Source organism: Prionailurus bengalensis, chromosome C1 (genome assembly GCF_016509475.1).
Source record: "Prionailurus bengalensis isolate Pbe53 chromosome C1, Fcat_Pben_1.1_paternal_pri, whole genome shotgun sequence".
Classification (NCBI taxonomy): domain Eukaryota; kingdom Metazoa; phylum Chordata; class Mammalia; order Carnivora; family Felidae; genus Prionailurus; species Prionailurus bengalensis.
In genome coordinates this window covers 58,216,156-58,240,276 of record NC_057345.1, presented here as the reverse complement: position 1 = coordinate 58,240,276, position 24,121 = coordinate 58,216,156, and the positions used below count along the sequence as shown (strand labels likewise).

Sequence of the window (24,121 nt, the reverse complement as noted above, 5' to 3'; positions counted from 1 at the left end):
TGTAGGAAGATGAGGTTGGGAGGGTTCAAGTCTCCCAGCATGGCGCTAGCTTCTCATCTAACAGGGTCATAAAGCAACATGACTCACTAAACACAGTAGGTCATTTGAATATGCTCATTAATTATAGTGTATTTATTCTGGGAAAATGAACAGTGAAATGTCGGAAACATCATGCAAATATATTTTAATTAAGATCATCCTCTAATGCAGACCTCTTCATGTAATTCCTATGACATGTTCCTGATCCCATAGCAGAGTAAGAAGAGAATAGTGGGTAAAATAAGTTCTAGACAAAGAAAGGGACAGCTCTTATATAATAAATTTGGGGTTTGGTGGAGATTTAGGAAAGGTATATCTTTTTTGCTACTTAATATCTCTTTTGTTATTTGCTATTGGGTTAGATCAAACCCAATAACTCCCATCACTTAGGGAGCTCATTTGTTGATTTTTGTTTATTTCTTTGTTCCTTTTACCTTGATTTTCTAGGCTGTTACATTGGTAACAAGGCTTGTAAATAAATTTGCTCCAGTAAGGAGCAAAGATCCTCCTATTTCTTTCTGAAAGTATAACCCACGTCTGCTTTTTAACTAGTATGAGTAGAACTGTGAATATAGTAATTAATTTGATTAAGGTCTATGTGCATTTTTCTTTTGCTGAAAATGAATTTTGATTTTATTGTACTTGATACAAATGAGTTCCAAAGCAAAAAATAAAATGTTAATCTTTCATAGTCATTTGTGGAGAGAAGAGCTAACCCGGGTGCAGCTCTTCTGCAGATTTTTGGCTTTTAACAGATTGGGTTTATGATTCCTTCCTACTTCTTGCATTAGGAAATTATTCCTTAGTGCACTTTGCTGTTGCTGTATACCTCTTAAGGACTAGAAATACTAAACTCCCATGTTCCTACATATAAGCCTTCTAGAATTGCACAGCTAAAAAAGAGTATTCTAACCCTGAGACTAGACACTAACTGATTTCTCATTTCCCTTATTCAGTATATCTGTATTCATCTATACTGATTATCCATCTATCTACCATCATCTCTCACCTACCTATAGATATATGGATATGTAACATTTTAGCATGTAACATAAACATATATTATGCGTTATATCTGGATTCTCCTAAATCCAGAGAGAAAAATCTTTCTTTTGTTACCTCTGTCATGAATGAAGACAACTCTTCGCCTTATCTCAAGTTATGGGAGACTTCTCTAAGCAGCCTGGCATTCCAAAGATCAGAGATCTGAGATTAACTGCCTACCTTTTTTTCAGGCTCAGATATTCAAAATAATTGTTTGAAATTCAGTAGAGAAAAAACAAAACAAAACAAAACTAGCCCTTTCCTTTGCTAAACAGTAGCACTTACCAAGTGTTAGGAAATTACATTGTTAATTTATTCTTGACTGTTTTCCATTGAAATTTATAAAATCATTGAAGAGTTGAATATTTAAGCTGAGAGGACCTTAGATATAACATAAACCACAGTTCATTCTACACATAGTTGTGAGTCCCATAGACATGATATAAAATGCTTAAGGTCAAAGGGCTAGTTAGGAAATCCAAAAATATAGAACTTACAGAACAAAATGGCAAAAATAAATTTAGATTATTTTATGTGTCTATTTTGTTTCAATATTTTAACTCTAGAGATCAACTGCTGGCTTGGTCTTCTGCCTGCATGGACTGGACTCAAACCTGTTGGATGCTGTTTCTACTGTGACAATGCTACAGGTCGGAGCAACCCATAGTCTTTTCAGAGAACTATGATTTTTTGAAAACTTGAGTTTTCATGATCCTGCTAGTTAGTTTAAAATATTTCTGAGCAGGGACCTGGTTGGCTCACTCAGTTAAGCACCCAACTTCAGCTCAGGTCATGATATCAAGGTTTGTGAGTTCGAGCTCTTCATCAGGCTCTGTGCTTTCAGCGCGGAGCCTGCTTTGGATCCCATCTCCCTCTCTCTCTGCTCCTCCCTCACTCAAGCTCTCTCTCAAAAATAAGTAAACATTAAAAAAAATATTTCTGGGGTACCTGCGTGGCGCAATTGGTTAAGCATCTGACTTTTGATCTCTGCTCAGGTCAAGATCTCACAGTTGGTGAGTTCGAGTCCCACGTCGGGTTCTGCACTGATCGTGTGGAGCCTGCTTGGGATTCTGTCTTTCCTTCTCTCTGCCCCTCCCCTGCTTGTGCTTTCTCTCTCTCTCTCAAAATAAATAAACTTAAAAAATAAAAAAAAATAAAAAATATTTCTGGGAGTAAAATATTAAAATATATGTATATATAGTTATATAGGGTTTCTACTTTCCTATAACTTTTTAAAAGTGTTTGGTAAATAGATAGAAGATCTCCTCAGAGCTGAGTTGTACTGGGCCCTTGCATTGTTGTAAATGTTTGCAGAGCCAATCTAGAAGGGTCCTTTCTGACATGTCTTTTCTTCCCAGTGTCCTGATAGATTATGTTGAACCATTTCATAATTGCTCCAAATGCTTAAATATCTGTGATGAAAAATACTTCCGCCTAGTGATATAGCGAGAAATTTCTGGGGTCATAAGTGAAAATACTGAAGCTTAAATAAACTGATGATACTTAAGTCCCTTTCTTTGCAATGTAGGAAATAATTAAGCAGAAGTGAATTCAGAGACAGGAACAAAGAAAGCAAAATGGTTATACCAAGCATTTACTTAGCTGTTTACTGGAGTGACCCTTTTCTGTTCCACAGAGCTTTAAGTTAGAGAAAAAGTCCTTTCTCTCAGACAGTACATTTTAATAAGTCATCTTATATATACGTGCTTGTTCAAGCATCTGAGAAGGGGGAGGAGGGAGATATAACCATGTGTTTCACAGTTTTCAAACAGTAATAAGCTTACTGTTGAGAATTAAATATGGACGAGTCCCTTCTTCCTCATCCAAAGTCACATAGATACCCTATTTTGGTACCTCATGACTCATATTTGATAGCTATGCATAGATTCTTGTATGTCTCAATTCTTCTTCCATTACCAAATAACAGTATTCATATAAACAAAAATATGCAGACCATCTACCATATGCCAAATCGTGGAACGTAAAGAATTATATGAGATTATGTTTGTTTCTGACTTGCCTCTCAACCCCCCCAAATAAAGGCAAATAAAAAATGTGAGAAGGACTTATTGCCAATCATTTAACTCAAGTCATTCAACTTAATAACATGGATACATATTTGTTTTATGTTGTCATTTGAAAACAATGCTTTTTATCTCTCTTACCTGAAGGATCTTATCACCAGGCTGCAGCAGATTGGATGCTGGTCCATCAGGCTGAACCCTAGTAACAAAGATACCCTATAAGTCAGAAGTAACAGAGGTTAGGATTATTATCAAGAACTAGCCCTAGTTAAAAAAAATTTTTTTCATTCACATAGAAACAATGAAAACAGACTAGAAAAAGTTTACATATGTAAGCTTCAAAGATTATTACAGCATTTTAAGCAAGGTACCACTCTTGAAGTCAAGTTTGAGAGAAGCAACATCTTATTTGGATAACAAAGGTTTATCTTGTTTTTAAAATACACTTATAATTTATAAATTAATCTCATAGCATAGTCTTAATCGCTTTCTTAAATAGTTTGAAATATGGTACTAAGCCATTCTCCATATAATTCTGAAATTGCCCTAAGGTATTCTTCATTGAAAATGTATTCTATTCAATAGGTTGTAATCTGTGTACACTTTAAAAACCTTATCAGAATTACATGTAAATATTGGTTTATTTTAATCAGTATTACTTTGTACGTTACTGGGAATTTTAATATAAAATGTGTATGAACAAATTAAGCATAAAAAAATTCCAAGCATAAAGTTTCTACCCACATAGTTACAAAACCCCTAAATTGATTAATTTAGTTTATAAAAAATCAAAACAATTTTCTTGATCATGTATATAAAGCAAGCATTATTGAATGTCTACCATATGCTAGGTTTCGATTGCTAGTGTTATAGTGATACACAGAATATAATTTTTGGCTTCAATGAGCTCACAATATAGTAAAAGCCAAGAAAACAAGAATTATAAAAAAATTAAAAATATAAATAATCTATATAAAAATATGTATCAACGTATAAAAATTATATCTTAATACAGTTATTATTTTTTTGTTCCTAAGAAGTATTAATAGAATAGAAGATAATATTTTAATGTCATTGCCTGTTATTCAGTAAATCATCTTATTTGTTGATTTGTAAACTTGATGACTCTCCCTTAAGCCCATTAGCTTTATATGCGTGTGTGATGGCTTAACAAAAAGACCCGAATTGAAATACGTCTTTGTGTGTTTTTATTTAGCATTTCAGATCTTTACGAATTATTCATTTAAAGCATCTGAATGGTTTTTATCTTTCTGATTTTAAGCAGTTTTCCTTCCCATTTAAAGATGGAACTACAGGGGCGCCTGGGTGGCTCAGTTGGTTGGGCAGCTGACTTTGGCTCAGGTCATGATCTCACAGTTTGTGAGTTCAAGCCCCGCGTCGGGCTCTGTGCTGGCAGCTTGGAGCCTGGAGCCTACCTCGGATTCTGTGTCTCCCTCTCTCTCTCTACCCTTCCCCTGCTCACACTCTGTGTCTCTCTGTCTTTCAATAATAAACAAATATTAAAGAAAAAAAAATTAAAGATGGAACGACAGTCATCAAGATCTTTAGAAAACTGCATAAATAACTTTTAACCAGTAATTCAACTTCTAGAACTTATCTTAAGGAAGTAATTGGACAAGTGGCAACATTCATTTACTAATACATTAATCATAGAATTATCTGTAATAATAAAAATACCAACCACACATAAAACTCTAATAACAGGGAATTGATTAAATTACAGTAAACTCATACAGTAGTATGATATGTGGTCATTAAAAATGAAGTCCTAAATGGCAGGCATAGAAGTTCACTAGTGCTTAGTGAAACAAGCGGGCAATAAAACATTATACTGTGTGATGCTATTCTTATGCTATGATACTGTCTTTGCTGAAACATGTTTATACATATTTATGTGGGAAATATCTGGAAGGATATATTCCTAAACATTAACAGTGGTTGTTACTGGGTAATGACACTTCATATATGTATATAATGTATATTTTTTCCTTTTTTGCTTCTCTGTGTTTTCTAATTTTTCTATAATGATTATGTCCTACATGTAACATTAAGAAAATAATAAAACTTAAAAAAAATAGGTTAATAATGTCACTGTTCAGAGTGACAGAGTGCTCAGCTTCAGTTGTACAGATGGTCAATTCAAAAGGAATAAGAAAACTGGTTGAAAAGGACAGTAAAATAAGGCATGATGGTTAATCCACCCGACCAGTGAATGGCACTGGTGATGAAAATAAATATAATTTTTACAGCCCTGTACACATTGGGCATATAGCACTCATGCCATCAGTCCAGGACACTGTATGTGCAATTGGTCCCTCTGGTAGTCCCCCTCTTTGCCCTCGGGGTCTCTGTGCAACAGGCAGATTGTCACTGTTACCCAAAATAAGCCACTACATCTCTGGGTGCCAGAGGTGAAGTTGTTTTGAATACTACTTTATCCCAGCAGTCAAAGTCTGGGATCCTAGTTAATTTTGATTGCCTTTCTTCAGCTTATTCTATGGGAGCCATTTTTAATAATGTTTGCATGAATCCAGACCATAAGAGCTAAATTATGGGTATTGTATCTGAATGTTGGGAGGAATAGTAATGCTCCACAACCTGACTGCTGAAAGAATACAAGTGTAATGTACGTGACAGGTTTAATTTCATCCATCACAAAGCTCTGTGGGATTCAATCGCTGTTCTGAAGACTTGCTTTGAAGCTTACTCTTATGGTGGCCTGAGTCTTCCAAAGCATTTATTGCTGCTTTCTAAAGCTTTAATATTTCTTTTTTTAAATCATTTTATTTTTCCCTTTTTCAAAAATTAAAAAGAATTGTCTACATTTATTTATTTTTGAGAGACAGAGAGACATAGAGCATAAGTGGGGGAGGGAAAGAGAGAGAGGGAGACCCAGAATCTGAAGGAGGCTCCAGGCTCTGAGCTGTCAGCACAGAGCCCGAGGCGGGGCTGGAACTCACAAACTGTGAGATCATGACCTGAGCCAAAGTCAGATGCTTAACCGACGGAGCCACCCAGGTGCCCTTCCCTTTTAAAACATTTAAATCAACATTAGTTTCTTAGTTGATGAAATTTATTGATTGACTAAATTCTACCCCTGAAACCATTACTACACTGTATGTTAACTGTTAGTGCCCACTGGTATAGTATTTTTTTTTCCTTTACATATACATACATGTCTGATCAGGCTGCATACTGCCACATTAGTTGAAACAGATAGCAATGAGTGTTATCTTTGATAATGCTCTGTGGCATTCATTATTTGTGTAAGTGGAATGTTTCCAAAAAGATTGCCTGCAAAGGCCAGTGCCCTGATTTTTCACTCTATTTATGTACATAAATACAGCCATAGGAAAAAAAAAATAACTCTGAACCCATTTTGTGGCCTCTGCTATGATGAATATTGATGACTTTGATGCAGTTTTGGGAAATCTCATTATAGTAATGTGTCATTCATCTTTTCAACAAATTCATTTTATCTGAGACTTCAAAGAATACTTTGGCACTGATGACAGAATTTGGTAAGGAATCAAACTATTTGTATTCTAAATGTTAGAGTAATAACTTCCTACTATTTGGTAAAAAACCATCATGTACTTATCAAAGATCCACATCACGGCATTATCTATTTTATAACTCTGCTGCAAGATTTAAAGTATGTCCAGTTTCTTTTCTTTTTTTTTTTTTTAGTTTATTTATTCATTTTGATAGAGGTAGAGAGTGCAAGCAGAGGGGGGAAAGTAGAGAGAGGAGAGAGAGAGAGAATCCCATGTAGGCTCTGTACTGTTAGCGCGGAGCCCCACATGGGTTCGGACTCAATGAAACTTAGTTGAAATCAAGAGTTGGACTCTTAACTGACTGAGCCACCTGGGTGCCCCAAGTATGTTTAGCTTCTTGTAATATTTGGTTGAATGATAAATGTGGGACAAACTATCATGTAATACATTCAAAACAAGCGAAACAACCTATATACCTAAGGTTATAGCAAGACCATTTTGCCCAAGGAAGGAAAATGCCTCAGTAACTCTTTTTCAACAAGGTTGTATATATAGTATTTTTGCTGCTGCTGTCAAGTTAACACAAACTTAGTGGCTTAAAATATCACAATTTTATTATCTTACAGCTCTGTAGGTTAGAAGTCCAAAACAGGTCTTAATGGGGCTAAGACAAAGGTTTTGGCACAACTGCATTATTTTCTGGAATATCTAGGGGAGAAGCTGTTCCCTTGCCTTTTCCAGCTTCTAGTAAATGAACACATTTCTTGGCACATTGTCCCGTTTTCCATCCTCAAAGTCAGCAATTGTTCATCTCTCTGACCATTTATCTATGTTCATATGTCCCTCTGACCACAGCCAAGGAAGATTCTCTCACCTACATGATTAGACTGGGCCCACCTGGATCCAGGATAATCTCCTTACCTCAAGGTCCAGAACTTAAACTCACCTGCAAAGTCCCTTTGCCATGTAATGTAACATATTTACAGGTTCTAGGAATTAGGATGTGGCTATCTTTAGGGGGCCATTTTTTTTTTCTGCCTTCCCCATAGTGTAAGAAGTGAGTAAGAGCATAGCTCTAGAGTTAGCTTATGTTTACCATTCATTAATTGGTGACTTTGGGCAAGTTAATTAACTTTTGTGTATTTATCTTTTCCTCATCAGTAAAATGGGCATGGTAATGGCACGTACTTCATAGTTATTAGATTGAGTAAATACATGCAAACATACTTAGAATAGTGCATGGCACTCAGTGTAGCATCAATAAATGTTATTATAATTATTGAAAGTCTGAAATCTGAGCTACAATCCAAGGTCTTTGTAGCCAGTAAAACCCATATTGAGAGTTTCTGAGTCTCCAATTGTACTAGATTGGTTGTCTGAAAATTCTTCTTTACCCTCAATTGGGAGTATATTAAAAGGCCAACATTTGTTATCTTTCTCTTGAATGCCCATCAGATAAAAGGATTTGCATCTCCTGTTTAGAGAAGAGGACAGGAAGAGAGCTGGGAAGTCTCTGCTATCTCATCTGTGGTTTCCTAGTGGTGGCTCTCAGTGATAATGGCTCCAATTATTGTTCACTCTCAGTAGTGGACATGGGTGCCAACTAGAGGGCTTTCTGATGGTTCTTAGTAACTTTCAGGTGCTACTTCCTTTCATAGCTCCAAGTCAGGAGTGTTAGCTCTTTGTAGTAATAGCTGTTAGAGTCTAGTTACTGGCTTATGGCATTTCTGAGTGTGTTGTTCTAATGTGTAACATCTCCCAACCAGCATAATGACTTTCCCCTCTAGACAGCATCTCACAACAGAGCCACAAAATATGTGCTGCAGCCCTTTCTGAAGAATATATGTTTGCTTTCCTCAGACACCAATATCTGGGTGTGCTTGAGTCTGACACAGCCTCCCTGGACTCATGCATCACAGAGGGACCCCCACAGGTTTGAACCAGTGCTAATCTAGAGAGGGCTGGCCAGATGCTACTAATAGGTGAACCTGTTGCCATTTCATTTTTCTTCCCCATTTTTTTTTTAAATCACTCTTTGTGCAAGTCATAAATCGTTTTTTTTTCTAAAAGTACCCAGAATGGGTTTTTAAAACAGTTTTACTTTTCACAAGTAATTTTGAAAAGTCGCGAGTATGGGAGGTTCTTCATGGAGTTAAAATCAGACCTTGTCTTACCGGTTACCTAGTCTATATACCTCTGGACATAAACTTTAATGGACTCAGAAAGTTAGTCTACAAGGTGAACATTGAACGTTCTAACTTTAGAGGAGAAAGGAACTTTATATGGCTTTTTAATGATGAAGGTGAATGACTGTGACAGTCTCAGCGATTGTAAATGTAGACCCCAAAATAGAACTTGTCTTAAGGGAACCGTAACTTCAATTTATGAAATATGTTTTTCTTTAAAATTCTGAAAAATCTTGGCTCTAGCTGACAGTAAGAAATTGGTTTCTAGGAAGGCCATATCTCAAATAAAAATTGCATACTATTACCATTACAATTCAGAACACCTTGGTTAAATATTATAGAATATAGTATTTTATGCTCTCATATACTTAAGATAGTTCAAAAAGTATTTTTGGAGGAAACAGTGACTCAGAGAAAACACAGCTATAGATTCAATAGCTTTTAAAGTTTTTTTGTTTTTGTTTTTTTTAGCAAAAAAAGGGCAAATATTTTTTTTTTTCATGGGTTGGACCAAGTTAATATGAAGCTGGGATGTGGCTCATAGAAGCAGCATTACACATATAAAATAGACTAAATTTAACCCCTGTGATTAGTGGAAGACGTGCCACATCAAGGATAAACGTATTATTATCAATAGTTTTCCTCAGTATGAATGAGGAGTGTGATCATAAAATATTTTAAGACTAACTGCTGAGTATCAAACCTTTGGCTTTGAACAATTTGCTACCTTAACAACTGAGGAATCTATATGTACCAAGACAAGAAATGTATACCATGGTCATTAGAAACTGAAGGGGAGTGGGAAGGGTGAGAGGAAGAAAAAGAGGCATTAGCAGCTGAATATGATGCTTCAGTGTACGAATGAACTTAAGTCAACAAATGAAATATAAAATCCATAAAAGATAAACAGAAATCATTGTTTAGAAGCCTAGAAAACTTGAGCCTCAAAAAAAACAGAGATATAAATATGCTACAACTGACCAAAGTCCACTAAAAATTTCACAAAAATATTCCGCACAGATGTTTAAAGGAACACCAAACTCCTTTTCACAGGTTTTTAAATAAACATTAAAAAGGAAATCACTCGCCTTCATTTGTAAAAAAAATTACTAATAATTCATTAGAGCAACACAGAGACTGGTAAAACCCATAGAAATTAACTACATGATTACAAACATCCTGGTGGCACTATAGTGGAGAGGAAGAACTACACATTGTTTGCTCTTTAGACTTGTATCCTTCTTTGAGGTCATTTTAAGGGTTTGTTTAGTAGCCAAAAATTTTTTAAAAATCTGTATTATATATACTAAATATACATAAATACCACTATAGATGGTATATAAATATATATTCTAAATATATATGTTTAGTAGCCAAATAACATATATATACATAATATACGTAGCTATTTATATTATAGCCATATATATATATATTTTTCAAGATACTGCTTTTCTGATTTGCTAAAAGCATCCAAAATAACTTATTTATTCCCCTTTATTTGAGATTCCTTAAGAAATGACAAATTAACTACTAGAATCTTTTTATGGTTTGATCCTGATCATCATGAAGTATTCTTTTCTGAATATATGGGTTAAAATTATATTTGGCTTTAATTACCTTACAATTATAATTTTACTCTTTAAAAAATTTTTTTTTTAGTTTTTATTTTTGAGAGAGACAGTGTGTGACAGAGAGAGAGGGAGACACAGAATCCGAATCAGGTTCCAAGGCTCTGAGCTGTCAGCACAGAGGCGGACGTGGGGCTCGAACTCACGAGCTGTGAGATCATGACCTGAGCCAAACTTGGTCACCCAACTGACTGAGCCACCCAGGCACCCCTAATTTTCCATTTATTAATTGTTCCAGTATTCCAATTATTAACTAACAGTGAAACATCTCTGGGCTGTCTGTCCATGGTGACTGAAAGTACCTTTGCTTCCTGCTCGTTTCTTGGTGAAATTCCTGAGCTTAAAAAAGGTTTCTCTCATTTGATTTTCATATTTTCTCTTAAAGACAAACCATGACACTCCTTCACACACTGTCTTTTCAGGTTTTTGCCTCTTTGGAAAAAATAAAAACATGTTTTCATTTGTTTTATTTTATGAATTCTTTAAAGTCTATATTTAATAAACCACCTCAACTGCTACTGAATATTTGGGTTGCTGAGCTTCCTACAGTTTACTGATTCTGTCAGGACCTCTCGTGGCTTCTATTTCCAGCTTCCTATATGGCATAAAATAGTAGAAACTATTAAAAATAGGAGTAGGTTACTGTAGGTGCCTGTGGATTCTTCTTTGAAGCAATTCCTAAAATAGTATCGGTAATCAGCTTTCTGATTATCATCACTGCAGACTTCCTCAAAGCCCCTTCGATGGTATAATTTTTGACACTATCTGTCCATTTCAAAATAATGAAGTGAAAAGTGAAGAATTCAGTGAAAACTTTTTCTGTCATTTATGCTAAAATAACATTTTTTAAGTGAAAAATTATTTTGTAAGCTATATTCAGTCAAACTATGATTCTGTTAGACTTAATTTGGCTTTATATAATGGCTGACACAACGTTGTATAGTTAGACCTTGCTAGAAGTGTTGTTCAGAGATGGCAGTGAACTCAGGAGGTCAAAAAGGCCAGTGGTAAATGTCTGGAAGGCATACAGTTGTAAATTCCTGACACACTGACTGATGAAGTGGCCAAGGCTGTGCATTGGCAGTATAGCGTGGAGTGACAAGGAAGGTTTTTGTTTTTGTTTTTGTTTTTCTTGTCTCTCTATATTGCTATATTATTTGAAATTATATATGTTAATGTTTTCATTTGTTATCTGTGTAACTTTTTAGAAAGTGTATGTTAAAGAAAAAGGGCTTTGCAGTTGCACACATTTGAAACCAGAATGTATTATGTTTTGTTTTGTTTTATTTTATTTTATTTTATTTTATTTTATTTTATTTTATTTTATTTTTTGGGGGGAGAGCACATGCAAGGGACGGGCAGAGAGAGGAGGACAGAGGTTCCAAAGCAGGCTCTGCACTGACAGGCTGATATCAGCAAGCCTGATGTGGGGCTTGAACTCACAAACCGCAAGATCATGACCTGAGCCGAAGTCGGACGCTTAACCAACCGAGCCACTCAGGTGGCCCTTTATATGCAGTTTAATATTTATGTAGTAAATATAAATCACATGCTATGTGGAGTTCTAGACAAATGTGTTTGCTATTCTTGGTTTTTATATCTGTGAAGAATACATGACAAGAAATAGACATATGGCATGTACCTTTTTCATAGGCCAAGAACGTATCTTTTGAATCTTTTTGTTTACCAATTACCCAATGCCATGAATCTAAGCAAACCTGGAAAATTATTCTTGTGCATTTTCTAACTTGCCACTGCCCAGTGTGCCTCTGAGTGTTATTATTCCTGAGTAAAGGTATCAAGTAAATGCTTTGATTCTGCTCATAGAATACATCTTCTCTTAATATTTATCATATAAAAACTTTCATTTGATGTAGTACTCATCTCCACACAAAGAAAAAATCCCATTGTTTTTCTAGGTGTTGAAGGAATAGTGTAAAGTTGAGTCCTGTTGCAGGCTGTTTTGGCATCTGGAGTCAATCTTTTAGAAGTGACGTAGGATAGAATATAATAACTTATTCTGAAATTCCAGAACATTTATTTAGGGTTTCTTGGCAATTATATTTCACATTTGCCATATTTACAATATTTTTCTTGGGCTTGGGACTTCACCTGTACTGTAGACAAATTAAGGCATTTTTAAATTTTTCATTTTTTCATTTCTGTGTCTACATACAGATTGCCCAAATCCATGGAAATATGGGTGGACTCTATGGCATCAATTGAATGTGGGTATTATGATAAAATGGTGGAGAATAAGTGATTCTTTGGTCCCAGTGCCCCAGTATGTGTATTTCCTGATATCAAGTATTTTGAGGATATCCATAATATAGCTTTCATTTTGATACTATGACTAGATGATTGTTCGTGGGACTGTTCAGTACTATACTTTTAGAATATATAGAAAAAGTGACTAAGAGTTTTCTTTAATATCTTTAAACTTTAGGAGCTTAATCCTTCCTCCTTAAATAAGGCAAGGAGGGATAGCAGTCTCTGAATGATGAACTATGTGAACGCATCATTTAAAATTCACTCATCTACAGAGTCTTGGGCTGACTTACGAAGTCACTACAACAATACAGTATCAGTCATCCATTAATCCAGTCTCTTCTTTCTAACAACATCCAGTGGAAACTGTATTGGTCAATTATTTGAATTTTGCAATCATGAGTTATTATCCCATGTACATTTAAAAATAGGCAGAGATTATTGTGGTTTCTTCCACTGGCAGAATCACCACTCTAATGATACCTTAGTGCAGAAGTTATATAATTGCTTAGCAATCCACTGTGTACAGTCTGCTTCTAATTATCTAGGTTCAATGGAGAATTCTGAAGTCATGCTGACTTCCAAGGACTTGTTGAAGCAAATATCTAGACTTGACTAATTAAAGGATTTTGTAATACTTTCAATATTAGAATATCATATTAGTCTCAACTCTACAGGGTATAAATTTGTCATGTGGCTCTTCCGCTAAGTGGCATTTGCAGAGTGTGGCATGCATCATAGTGCTTATTAAGAGAAAATGATTTGGAGTCAGATCAATTTGTGTTCAAATCTTGTCTGCCACATATTACCCAAATGACCTTGGACAAGTTAATTAACACCTCTGGGCCTCAGCAAAATGACAGATAATAATACTCAACTAACACAAGTTGTTAGGAAGATCAGATAAGTGCATGTACATAAAGAGCCTAACAGAGTGACCAGCACATTGTAGATACTCAATTAAAGGCTATTATTCTCATTCCTTTTATTATTATCATCAGATTTGTTAGATCAAAATCTTTCATCTCTCTGCAGCATATGGCTATCCTGACAGCAATGTTTCTCTACGATAAGAGACCAGATCATGGCTTCCATCCACTTACTGGGAGGACAGAGGCAAGCATTATATAGGGCCATTTTCATCTGGTTTTCTCTTTCCAAGTATGTAAAAGCAGTTTTCACCTGGCAGTGAGCCCAAAATAATGAACTCCATGATAAGTGAATTGGTCTGTTCAGTTATTAAACATTGTTCTGACAATGACACAAGCTGTAGGACTAACGGTACTCCATCCATTTAGCCCCAGGAGACTATATTTGATTAGGACTACCTTGTGCTCTTTGAGAGGAGTTAAGTTTATAAGACCAGGTGCTGTCTGAAGCTCTCAAAGTCCAGTACAAAATAGTCCCCATATCTGGATTAATCTTGAATTCCCCCTAAAGCCTCAGTTAGCTTTTGGAATGTCTTAAGTATTTTCTGCATAAACTCATGCAACCCCAGAATTTAAATTGGAACTTCTACCAGACTGAACAACACAGTTCACGCTTGCCCTATTCTCATACTTCCAGCATTTTGGGATGATTACTTCACACTTCATGCTTTCCTTATCTGGCTATCTATAGGCAATCCGTTCGGATCCTGTCTCACAATAGACCTTGATATTTGGCTGAAACAGTGGTTCCCATTAATCATAATGAAGAGAATGGAACAAATCTACTGGCTACTTTATACAGAAAGTTCTCAATGCCTTGAAGACATCCAGGCATCTTGGATATTTAGAATTTTGAGTGTCATTACAAAACAGTCATACATTCATTCATCAACAGCAAGTAAAATAATACAGTGTGCTTTGGAGAATATTTCTTTTTTTAAATATTTATTTTATTATTATTATTATTATTATTTATTTTTAACATTTATTCATCTTTGAGAGACAGAGAAAGACAGAGCGTGAGTGAGGCACAGAGAGAGAGGGAGACACAGAATCTGAAGCAGGCTCCAGGCTCTGAGCTGTCAGCACAGAGCCCGATGCGGGGCTTGAATTCACTGATTGCAAGATCATGACCAGAGCCGAAGTCAGACGCTCAACTGACTGAGCCACCCAAGAGCCCCTGGAGAATATTTCTAATCCATGAGTTGTTTATTGAAAGTGAATATATATCATATTAAAGTTTAAGCTTTTTCTTAACTTTGACTAGGACTCCTTACAAAGCATCCACCCTGACTCAGGTAGTATCTGTTGAATTTAAGCATCTGTTTAATTTGGTTCTCCTCACCCTCAGCTGTAAATCAGCCACCTGATGAAAAAACAGTCTGTTTTTCAGCAGTGAAGAGAGGAGTATTTTTAAAGTTCATTTTCATTTTCTTACTGTTTGGCATTTTTAGTTTAGTTTAGTTTAGTATAGTTTAGTTTAATTTAGGCATTGGGTGCTACTCTAAATTTTATGCAACCACTATAAGAATGGGACATGGGGCTTAAGAGATGCAACTGAATTTCCAAGAGATTAATCCCTTTCCTTGTGAGTGAATTAAATTCTTGTAATAATTGTCAGAGCCAATATCTTAGATCCTCTGGACACTTCTAATTAAATATCCACCATATGTTTGGTGTGACATCAAAAGTGGTCAATAAATTAAGAGAAGTCTTGACAGTCTTCTGCAGATTTGGAAGTTTTAATTACTCTCACCAATTTTGCAATAATAGAGATTCACTTTTCAGATTGTGAAGTGTTTTAGAGAGGAATCAGGTGAATAAAAGTGCTTTTAAGGGGAAATCTTTCGTGGACACAGTATCAATTCAAGCTTTATATCCGTTGTATTTAACCACAAGAGCACATTATAATGTCATAGAAATAGTTCAGTCTCACTAGAGACATCAAAATGTCATAAATGTGAAATTAAATTAATAGTTATAAAGCATTCATATTTGTCACAGTGGAATAATTACAGGAATAAAGTCTCACATTTACTGTCTCTTTCACTTGAAAATCACAGCAGAAAATCAACAGCATTCAGACCTCTTGACCACTTAGCAATCTGTTCATCCTTAATTTAAAAACATTTATTACCCTGTACCTTCCAAAGATATAATAAAAAATGTACATGCTCTTGAGAAAGGAGTGAAAAACATGTCTTTTGGATTTTAACTGTCTTAAGAATGATAAGATTATTAACTTCTCATCGGAAGAATTTAGGGAGAAGATGTGAAACCATAGGCAAAGAGAAGGGTTAAGATGAATAAAAGATAATGATTTGAGTCTTTTAAAAATACCACCATATGTTTCTGATAACTGTGAACTTTCATAATTTTTTTGTCTTAAGATATATTGATAATTTATCAAAATTAAATAAACACTTGGTCCTGCTAAACCATGAGTATTTTAATTCTATATCAATGGTTATCCTCAACATCATTTCAAAATAGAAAGGCAGTAGTTAATGATGCACAGACATTTCTAACTGGCATTCCCCTAATTACATAGGGCTGCCTCATATACATTACTTATATATGAATAGCTGCTCCAACCAGTCGATCAAAGGAACGCTTATCTATAGCCACTGGGGAATTCTTTATAGTCCCTTCCATCTTAATATGTTGGGTGTGAATAATTCTACCTTATAGTCTACCTCTTCCTCTCTTCTTCTCCAGAAAGGAAACAAAGAAGGGCACAAACAACATTTGAAAACAAGAAGATGGAAGAAGTAGAGGAAATTAAGAGATAAAATCCTGTTTCAGGCTATAGAAATCTCCAGAGCAGGGGCATCCATGGTTTTTCAGAAGCAGGTTTTATGATCAGAAATTGATGTATGGTTTTTTTTTTTTTTTTTTTTTTTTTTTTTTTTTTTTTTTTTTTTTTAAATAATAGTGATAAGTGGAAAGAATCGGTCCCAGGTTGTGACTCAGAGGTAAACCGAGACCTTGTGGAAGTTTCATTCATATCTAATTTCTGTCTGTTTTCATCATCCCAAAGTTTTAAGCCACTTAAATGCAATTAAATTTGATGAGGTCAAAAGCAAATAGTTTCAATTATCATCAATTATAATATAATTATAATTACTGATTGATTCAAAGTTGAGAGCATTAAACTCTGATGCCAGCAGGGTAGCTCAGGGTAACTTTTCCAAAATAAAAAAAAATCACGTGGTCCAGGTCCACAAAGGGATCATACAGGCCAGATATGAATTTGGACAGCATGTTCGGTGTTCAGCATTGAGGTAGTGGTGAACTTTTACTCATGGTGTGACAAACAGGGCTAAGCACAAGAGGAGGTCCTGATTTTTCTGCCATGGCTAACTTTAATTTTCCCACAGAATATTTATTTTCGGTGGTCTTTCAGTCCATACTTCTATTAGTGAAATACATTATGACCATGATAACTTAAAGAGATTTCAGTCAGCTGGCCCTGGCCATGAAGCATTATTTAATCATTCTGTTACTATGAGAAAACATTTTCCCAAATAAGTGATCTACAAGTAAACTTTTGGAAACAACTTGTAATAAATTGCCTGTATAGTTTTCTTTGAAAATATATACAAATGTAAGCAAAACAAAGCACAAAAAACCAAAAAACCTTTTCTTTCAAAGAGAATGCTTAATTTTCTCCCTATTCTTAGGATTTGTCAAGCACTGCAGTGAATTCCGTTTCCCTTGTGCTGAAAAAGTGTGTAATTGGATTAATAATTAGCTAGTTTATTAAAGCCCAGTAGGTTTTTTCTGACATTTTTTTCCTTTGGTAGAAGACAGTGTTTTCCTAATTAAAACTGTCAATAAGAAATTCACTTCTTACCTTGTCAGAAGGTTTAAATGGATTTCCTTGTCCGCTAATTCCACCACTGATACTAAATCCAAGGCCAGGATTCTTTTCTATTCTCACACAAAACTATGTAAAAAAGATATAAAAAAAGTGATCAACTATATATCAAGGCTAAATATCTTCAAATAACTGCATCACAGTAGAGAGATTCACATTTCACTTAAGTTGTCAGGGTTAGCCTATATTAACTTAGTACAGAAAAGACAAACAAACTATTTAGTGCTCTTATAGGCATAAGGTATCATTGAAACTAGCTTGAAATTACCTGGTAAAGCAGATATTAGTAAGAATTCACTCATTACTATGTGTAGGAATACATCTTGACAAACAGTTTTTAAAAATTAAGATTTATAACAATAACAAGAGTGTACATTATTTCAATTACCTACTTTAAATCCACATATATTCTGATCAATTTAGAAGGGACTGTATGAATAAGTGAAAGAAAATTTGCAAGTGTACATTTGGGGAAAATATGGTTATTTAATTAAGTTGCCACTGCTTTCCAGGAGAGTAGTTCAATTCATCTCTGTGGTAGATGGTTCTATTGTTTAGAAATATAGGGATTTTATTTTGAAAAAGAGTAGAACTTTTGAACATAGTCTGAGTGTATGTGGAACAGAGGAAGAATGAAATACTCAGTAATAAATATTTTGGGTTTGTCACCAGCTCCTGGAGGGACAGTTAGAGCCCTTGGAAGACAGAAGACACTGGAAAAGAAAGAGGTCAAGGATATGGAGAAACGGTGATAGGCAATAGTCGATGAGTATTTAGGAAAGTGAAGGATAATCTTCTAGTATTCTGTGCTTTATTATCTTCCTAAGCTCAAATGAAAGTCTGTTAAACACAAGAGCCTTGTGCTTTGAGACCTATGGGGAAAAGATGGCACCAGGAATAAGTCCAAATCATGCTAAGGCTGTAGTAAAGATGTTAGCTATTGTAAGAGTGTATGCAAAATGTAGATCAAGAACCCAGCAGAAGGAAAATCATTGCCATGAATGACCTAGAGGAATTATAGCAAACCTAGGAATTCTTGATGATTCTGAGCTAGGATATGTATGAGGACCATGGTGAAAAAGCTAATTTTTCATGAAAAGTGGGATGGAGTGACCCTAGGTGATTGAAAGACTTGGGACCCCAGAGGTAGCATACACTTTGGTTACATAAAGAAAGAAAGAAAAAAAACCCCCACACTTTTATTATAACTTCTAAGCACAGAACAAGTGCTGGAACTAGGTGAACCAAGTGTTACTAGAGATTGGGAGGCAAAAGATTAATAAGGAATTAAGAAGAAAACCTAAAGAAATACATTAGCATATATTTTGTATTTATGTAAATATATACTGGGAAAGTTCCTAAAGATGATTGGAAATGTTTGCTTTCTTAAGTAGCTTACTATTTTCCCTAGCAATCCTGCTTAGTTAGCCCGTTGATTTGCTTATGTACAAATGCACATGCCCAAATGCTCTCTATTTTTATTTTCAAGGTATCTTTAATCTCTACCTCTTAGATCAAGGCAAACTTGAGTACTGTGCCTGGCTTAATTAGCATATATTATGAGTTGCCGGGAACTGGATTAATTAGGTTTGGCTGTTTAATGAGACTACCCTTAATTTACTATCATATTTCATAATAATAAATATAATGTTAAACTATTACAGAGTTCACTTACAACACAAGGGCAAAGAACTGTCCACTAATGTGATTTTTATGGTAGAGTCTTTCATGAATAGTTTCTAAATTATGGGTAACTGCAATTACCATAAGTACTTTCCCATATTTTTATTTAAAGATATGTTTAATTATAACTTTTCCTCTAATTGAGCTAGATTTGTTAAAACTAGTTATCATAGGGTATTAGCAACTACAGTTTATAATAGCTTTGTATTTATATGGCTCACCATCTGTGGATATGAACATATAATAGCTTGATGTAGCTTGAAGGAATATTTTTGCTTTATTCAATATACCGGTTTACCTTGTAGCCCTTTTTTGTTATTAGTGGTTAATTAGAAAATAGGAAGAGAGAAACTAATATAATTTAAACATTTTATCTTTGTGTTTTTCCATATATCTGTGCATTTCCAATTAAATTATTTGAGATTTGGGTTACATCTTTCTCATGTGAACATTTTATATTGTACAATGAACTATGTGGAAGGTATATACACTTTTGGCTTTCCCCAGGCCACTATAAAACCTGAAAGGAAACATATGCAACACATTTTATTTACAAAGTAAATTGCTGAGAGTACTTTCCAGTCGTTCTCTTTCAATGTACCAACTGTATCTATTTTATATTATTGTCAATCTGGAAGGCACTAAAAATCTAAGGGAAACAAATTTCGTATGTGCCAACTATATGAAGAACTGCCTCAATAAATTTTTTAATAATAGAAATAATAAAGATGACACTGTGGTTTTATAAATGTGACAAACAGCCATAAATTTTGATCTGAAGCTAGACTGCCCTTGGGCATGCTGTGGTATGGCTAATAGGTTGTGTTGTGACTGTTGTGTCCCATAAAGCATGTCAGAGAGAGTATCATCTCAAATATAAGGAGTTCCACCTGCCTGGTAACAGGGTCATAAAATGTAAGACGAGACGATACCTCACAGCCAAGAAGCAGTCTGAAACGAAAGAGGATTATCAAAGCGGAAACGTGGTTTTCTAGCAAAAGGTCAGAACTAAGAGGCTAATAAATAGCTTATTTAATGAAAATAGCATTTCAATTTTCTATTAATATATTGATATCAATGAATTAAATTTCTGGCTGAAAATATAAACATCAGCCTGGAAGTCAAGGGTGTATTTGCTTCTTTTAGAGACTGCTTCCATCACTTGATGCATCTGGGTCTCTGTCAATCTTGCTCTAATTAAAATACCGGGTCTTAATTTAGAGATGTCTATGATAAAATGAATTGTTAATGTGGCAGTGAGGCCCTGTGAGGTCATAGTCTATAATCTCTAGAAGGTAGTAATCTGATTTGGCCTTGCAATGCTCTACAACCTAGTGCCAAGAACAAAGGAAATGGTAGCACTTGTGTATACACATGACATAAAAACAACACATATGAGTGTGTGTGTGTGTGTGTGTGTGTGTGTGTGTGTGTGTTGGGAGGTGTCATTCAGGTTTAGGGAGTTGCATTACAGAAGGATATTTGGTGATGTTGTAATGAACCGGTTTACTATGCTATGTTCTAATTACCATTCTCTTTCCTAGCAGTATGTATAAAAGCTTTCAATGGATACCTATTGCTTTTGCTGCTCAAGATCCATTCATCCTAATTCTGGTAGCTATAACCTTAATTTCTCTTTGAATAATCACCCACTTTCCTATTCTCAGCCTATATGCTTTGGATGGATCATGTTATGTAGGCCTAAACAAAGCACCATATCCCCTAGAAATATGATGTGTGACAAAAGATACTTTCAAATATGCATTGTCAAAAGTATATAATGGTTCCTTCTTAAAACATGTGATCAGCTATTAGTAAGTATGCTAGTTATTCAAAGGAATGCTTCAATTAATAAATTACCTGCTTGCTAAAACCATTATAGCTTTGAAAATAAAAATTGTAGAAATCATGATTCATGCCTTTATTCCACAAATAGTTATTGATTTCCTACTACGTGCCAGGTATCTTGTCAGACAGAAGAAATATCCTTACCCTCATGGAACTTACATTCTAGTGGGGAAGACAGATAGTAAGCATGTAAACAATAAACAATTTTGGATAGTGAGATGAGCTGTGAGAAAAATAAAGCAGGGAAGGTAGTAGAGAGTGATGGAACAGGAGTGCGGAGCTATTTTAGGTAGAACAGCCAAGAAATTACATTTCAAATGCTCAAGTGACATTTTAGCAGAAGTATGAATAATGTAAAAGATGAAGCAACAAACAAAAAGAAAAATGGCAAAATTGCCAGCCTCCAACTCAGTTATTTTAAATGCCCTAAAGACAGATGGGTATTTATAAAATCAAGAAACAACAAGATGGCACAAGGATAAAATTGGGAGTCCAGAAACAAAACCTATTTATGGTCAGCTGATTTTCAACAAAAGGTCCAAGGTGCTTCAATGAGAAAAGAATAGTATTTTCAAAAAATGGCACAGAGACAATGTACCATTATCCCATACAATGGGATATCCACGTACAAAATAATGATTTTTACCCTTACCTCACACCACATGCAAAAATTAACTCAAATTAAATCAGAGACTGAAATGTCAGAGCTAAAACTATAAAACTCTAAGAGTAAATCTCCATGATCTTCAATTAGGCAATGATTTCTTAGATATGAAGTCAAATGTGATAAAAGATATGATTGACTTTATAAAAATTAAAAACTTTGGTGCTCCAAAGGAGACCACCAAGAAAATGAAAAGACAACCCACAGAATGGGAGAAAATATTTGCAAATCATATATATGATTAGGGTCTTATATCCAGATTATATGGACAACCCTTACAGTTCAGGAATTGAAAGAGCCAAATAACCTAATTAAAAATGGCCAAAGAATTTTAATAGACATTTATTCAGAGAAGACATATGAATGGCTAATAAATGCATGAAAAGACACTCGACATCATTAGTCATTAAAGAAATGTATACTGAAATCATAATGACATACTATTTCAGAGTGTAGCTATAATAAAAATATAGATATATCTATATTTTTTATTTTATATATAATAATCATCGTATATAATGTATCATATATGTAATAAATATATATAAATATAATAAATAATAGTGAGAAAGTGGAGAAATTAGAATACTCATTCATTGCTGGTGGGAATGTAGTTTGTGGTAGCCACTATACACAAGAGTTTAGAAACTTCTCAAAATGACAATTACCATTTTGTGAAACTGAGAAATTTTATTCCTAAGTAACTGCCCCCCCCCAAAATGAAAACATACATCCACACACAGACTTAGAAATGAATGTTCTTAGCAATATTATTTATAACGGCCCTAAAGTGAAAATAATCTAAATGTCCATGAACTGATGGATAAATAATTTGTGGTGTATCCATGTAATGGAATATCATTTGGCAATACAAAAAGGGATGAATTAGTAATACATTCTACACTTAGCACATTATGCTAACTGAAATTAGTCAGTCACAAAACTCCCACATATTGTATGATCTAACTTACATTAAATACCCAGGGTAGGGAAATGTATAGAGACACAAAGTAGATGAGTGATTGTCTAGGGCTGGGAGGAAATGAAGGGGAGGCCGTATGGAAAGTGACTGTTAATGGGTACAAAGTTTTTTTTTGGAATGATGAAAATGTTTAAAAATTACATTATGGTGATGGTTGCACAATTTTATAAATATACGAAACCCGTTGACTTGTACACTTGAAACAGGTGAACTTCAAGGTGTGTAAATTATATCAATAAAGCTGTAACAACAACAGGTTCAGCATGACTAGAGAAAGAATAGTGGAAGGAAAGCGAAAGAGACTGGCAGGGGCCAGGATATATATAATTCTAGAAATTTCAAAGCCACTAGGGCTTTTTAAGCAGAAGTGTGACATGATATGATTTATATAATGACATGATCTGATATTACGTGATACATAATATATTAATATACTATATATAATTATATACTGTGATAATTATGTGATAATATGTGATAATTACATAATATAATCAAATATATAAATGTTAATATTCAGGAATAGTTAATTTTTTTATTCTTCTATGTTCATACCTTTTTTTGTTGTGAATTAGAGATGTAAGTCCAACTCAAAGTGCTAATTAAATCTTTTGAAAAGACATACTAAATAAAGATTAATGAGTAAAGTCCTCTGATGTACCATTTTCTAGATCTTCCAGAAAAAAGTAGCCGACTCTGTGTGTATCTAAGAAACAGAAACTCAAATGCTTAACTCACTAAAATTTAAATAAAAATAAAAAAAGAAACTCAAATGCTTTTTTGTCTGTAAATAAATTATAAAGGTCATTCACTTCATTTCCTTCACTTGAGGAAAGAAACCAAGGAAATCAAACATATATTTAGTGGAACACTGACAGAGGCCTTCTGTTCCTACTGCAGTGTTTACTGAACTCTACTTTGTAGAATTTGTGGTGTTGAGTTACACATTATTTGTTTCAAACTGTGGATTATAACTTCAGAGTTGCAGTATTATTTTGGTTACTGAAGAATAAAATTCTAGAGGAAAAATATAAATAGGAATACTTTAAGTGGAATAGAATGAGGTATGGGATGTCCCTGAAACAAACTGAGTAAATAACATATATTAAAACCATTTTAATACCTATTTTCTAACCATCTTCATCAAATTATTACCTTTTAATTTAAAAATCCATAATTTAAATAAAATTTTCCAAGTTATTATTCGTATATCAAACACTCAGAATAATGTTTTCTTCACTTGGCCTCAACAGATGAAAGGCTCACCCTTATGAGCTCTTTAGGCAGCTGACCAGAGCATCTAAAGAAATGTCTGAAATATTATCTTTTCACCAACTGTTTCATGTACTCCACATATTATTAAATATTAAAATGATTTCTTCCAAGGTAGACTGGGGTGGTTTTGGAATTTGTTTTGTTTCTTTT

The 24,121-nt window shown here is 34.4% G+C and overlaps 1 protein-coding gene across 3 annotated transcripts in view; it reads right to left on the bottom strand.

Moving 5' to 3' along the window:
- Positions 1 to 24,121, bottom strand: part of LRRC7 (leucine rich repeat containing 7) — a 553,650-nt gene that overhangs the window by 14,455 nt on the left and 515,074 nt on the right. For all 3 annotated transcript variants that reach the window (XM_043575239.1, XM_043575241.1, XM_043575240.1), the window contains 2 exons: positions 17,496 to 17,588; positions 3,249 to 3,323 (listed from right to left, as the gene is read on the bottom strand). In XM_043575239.1, coding sequence (XP_043431174.1) covers positions 3,249 to 3,323; positions 17,496 to 17,588 — 168 coding nt within the window. The remainder of the gene's footprint in view (positions 1 to 3,248; positions 3,324 to 17,495; positions 17,589 to 24,121) is intronic.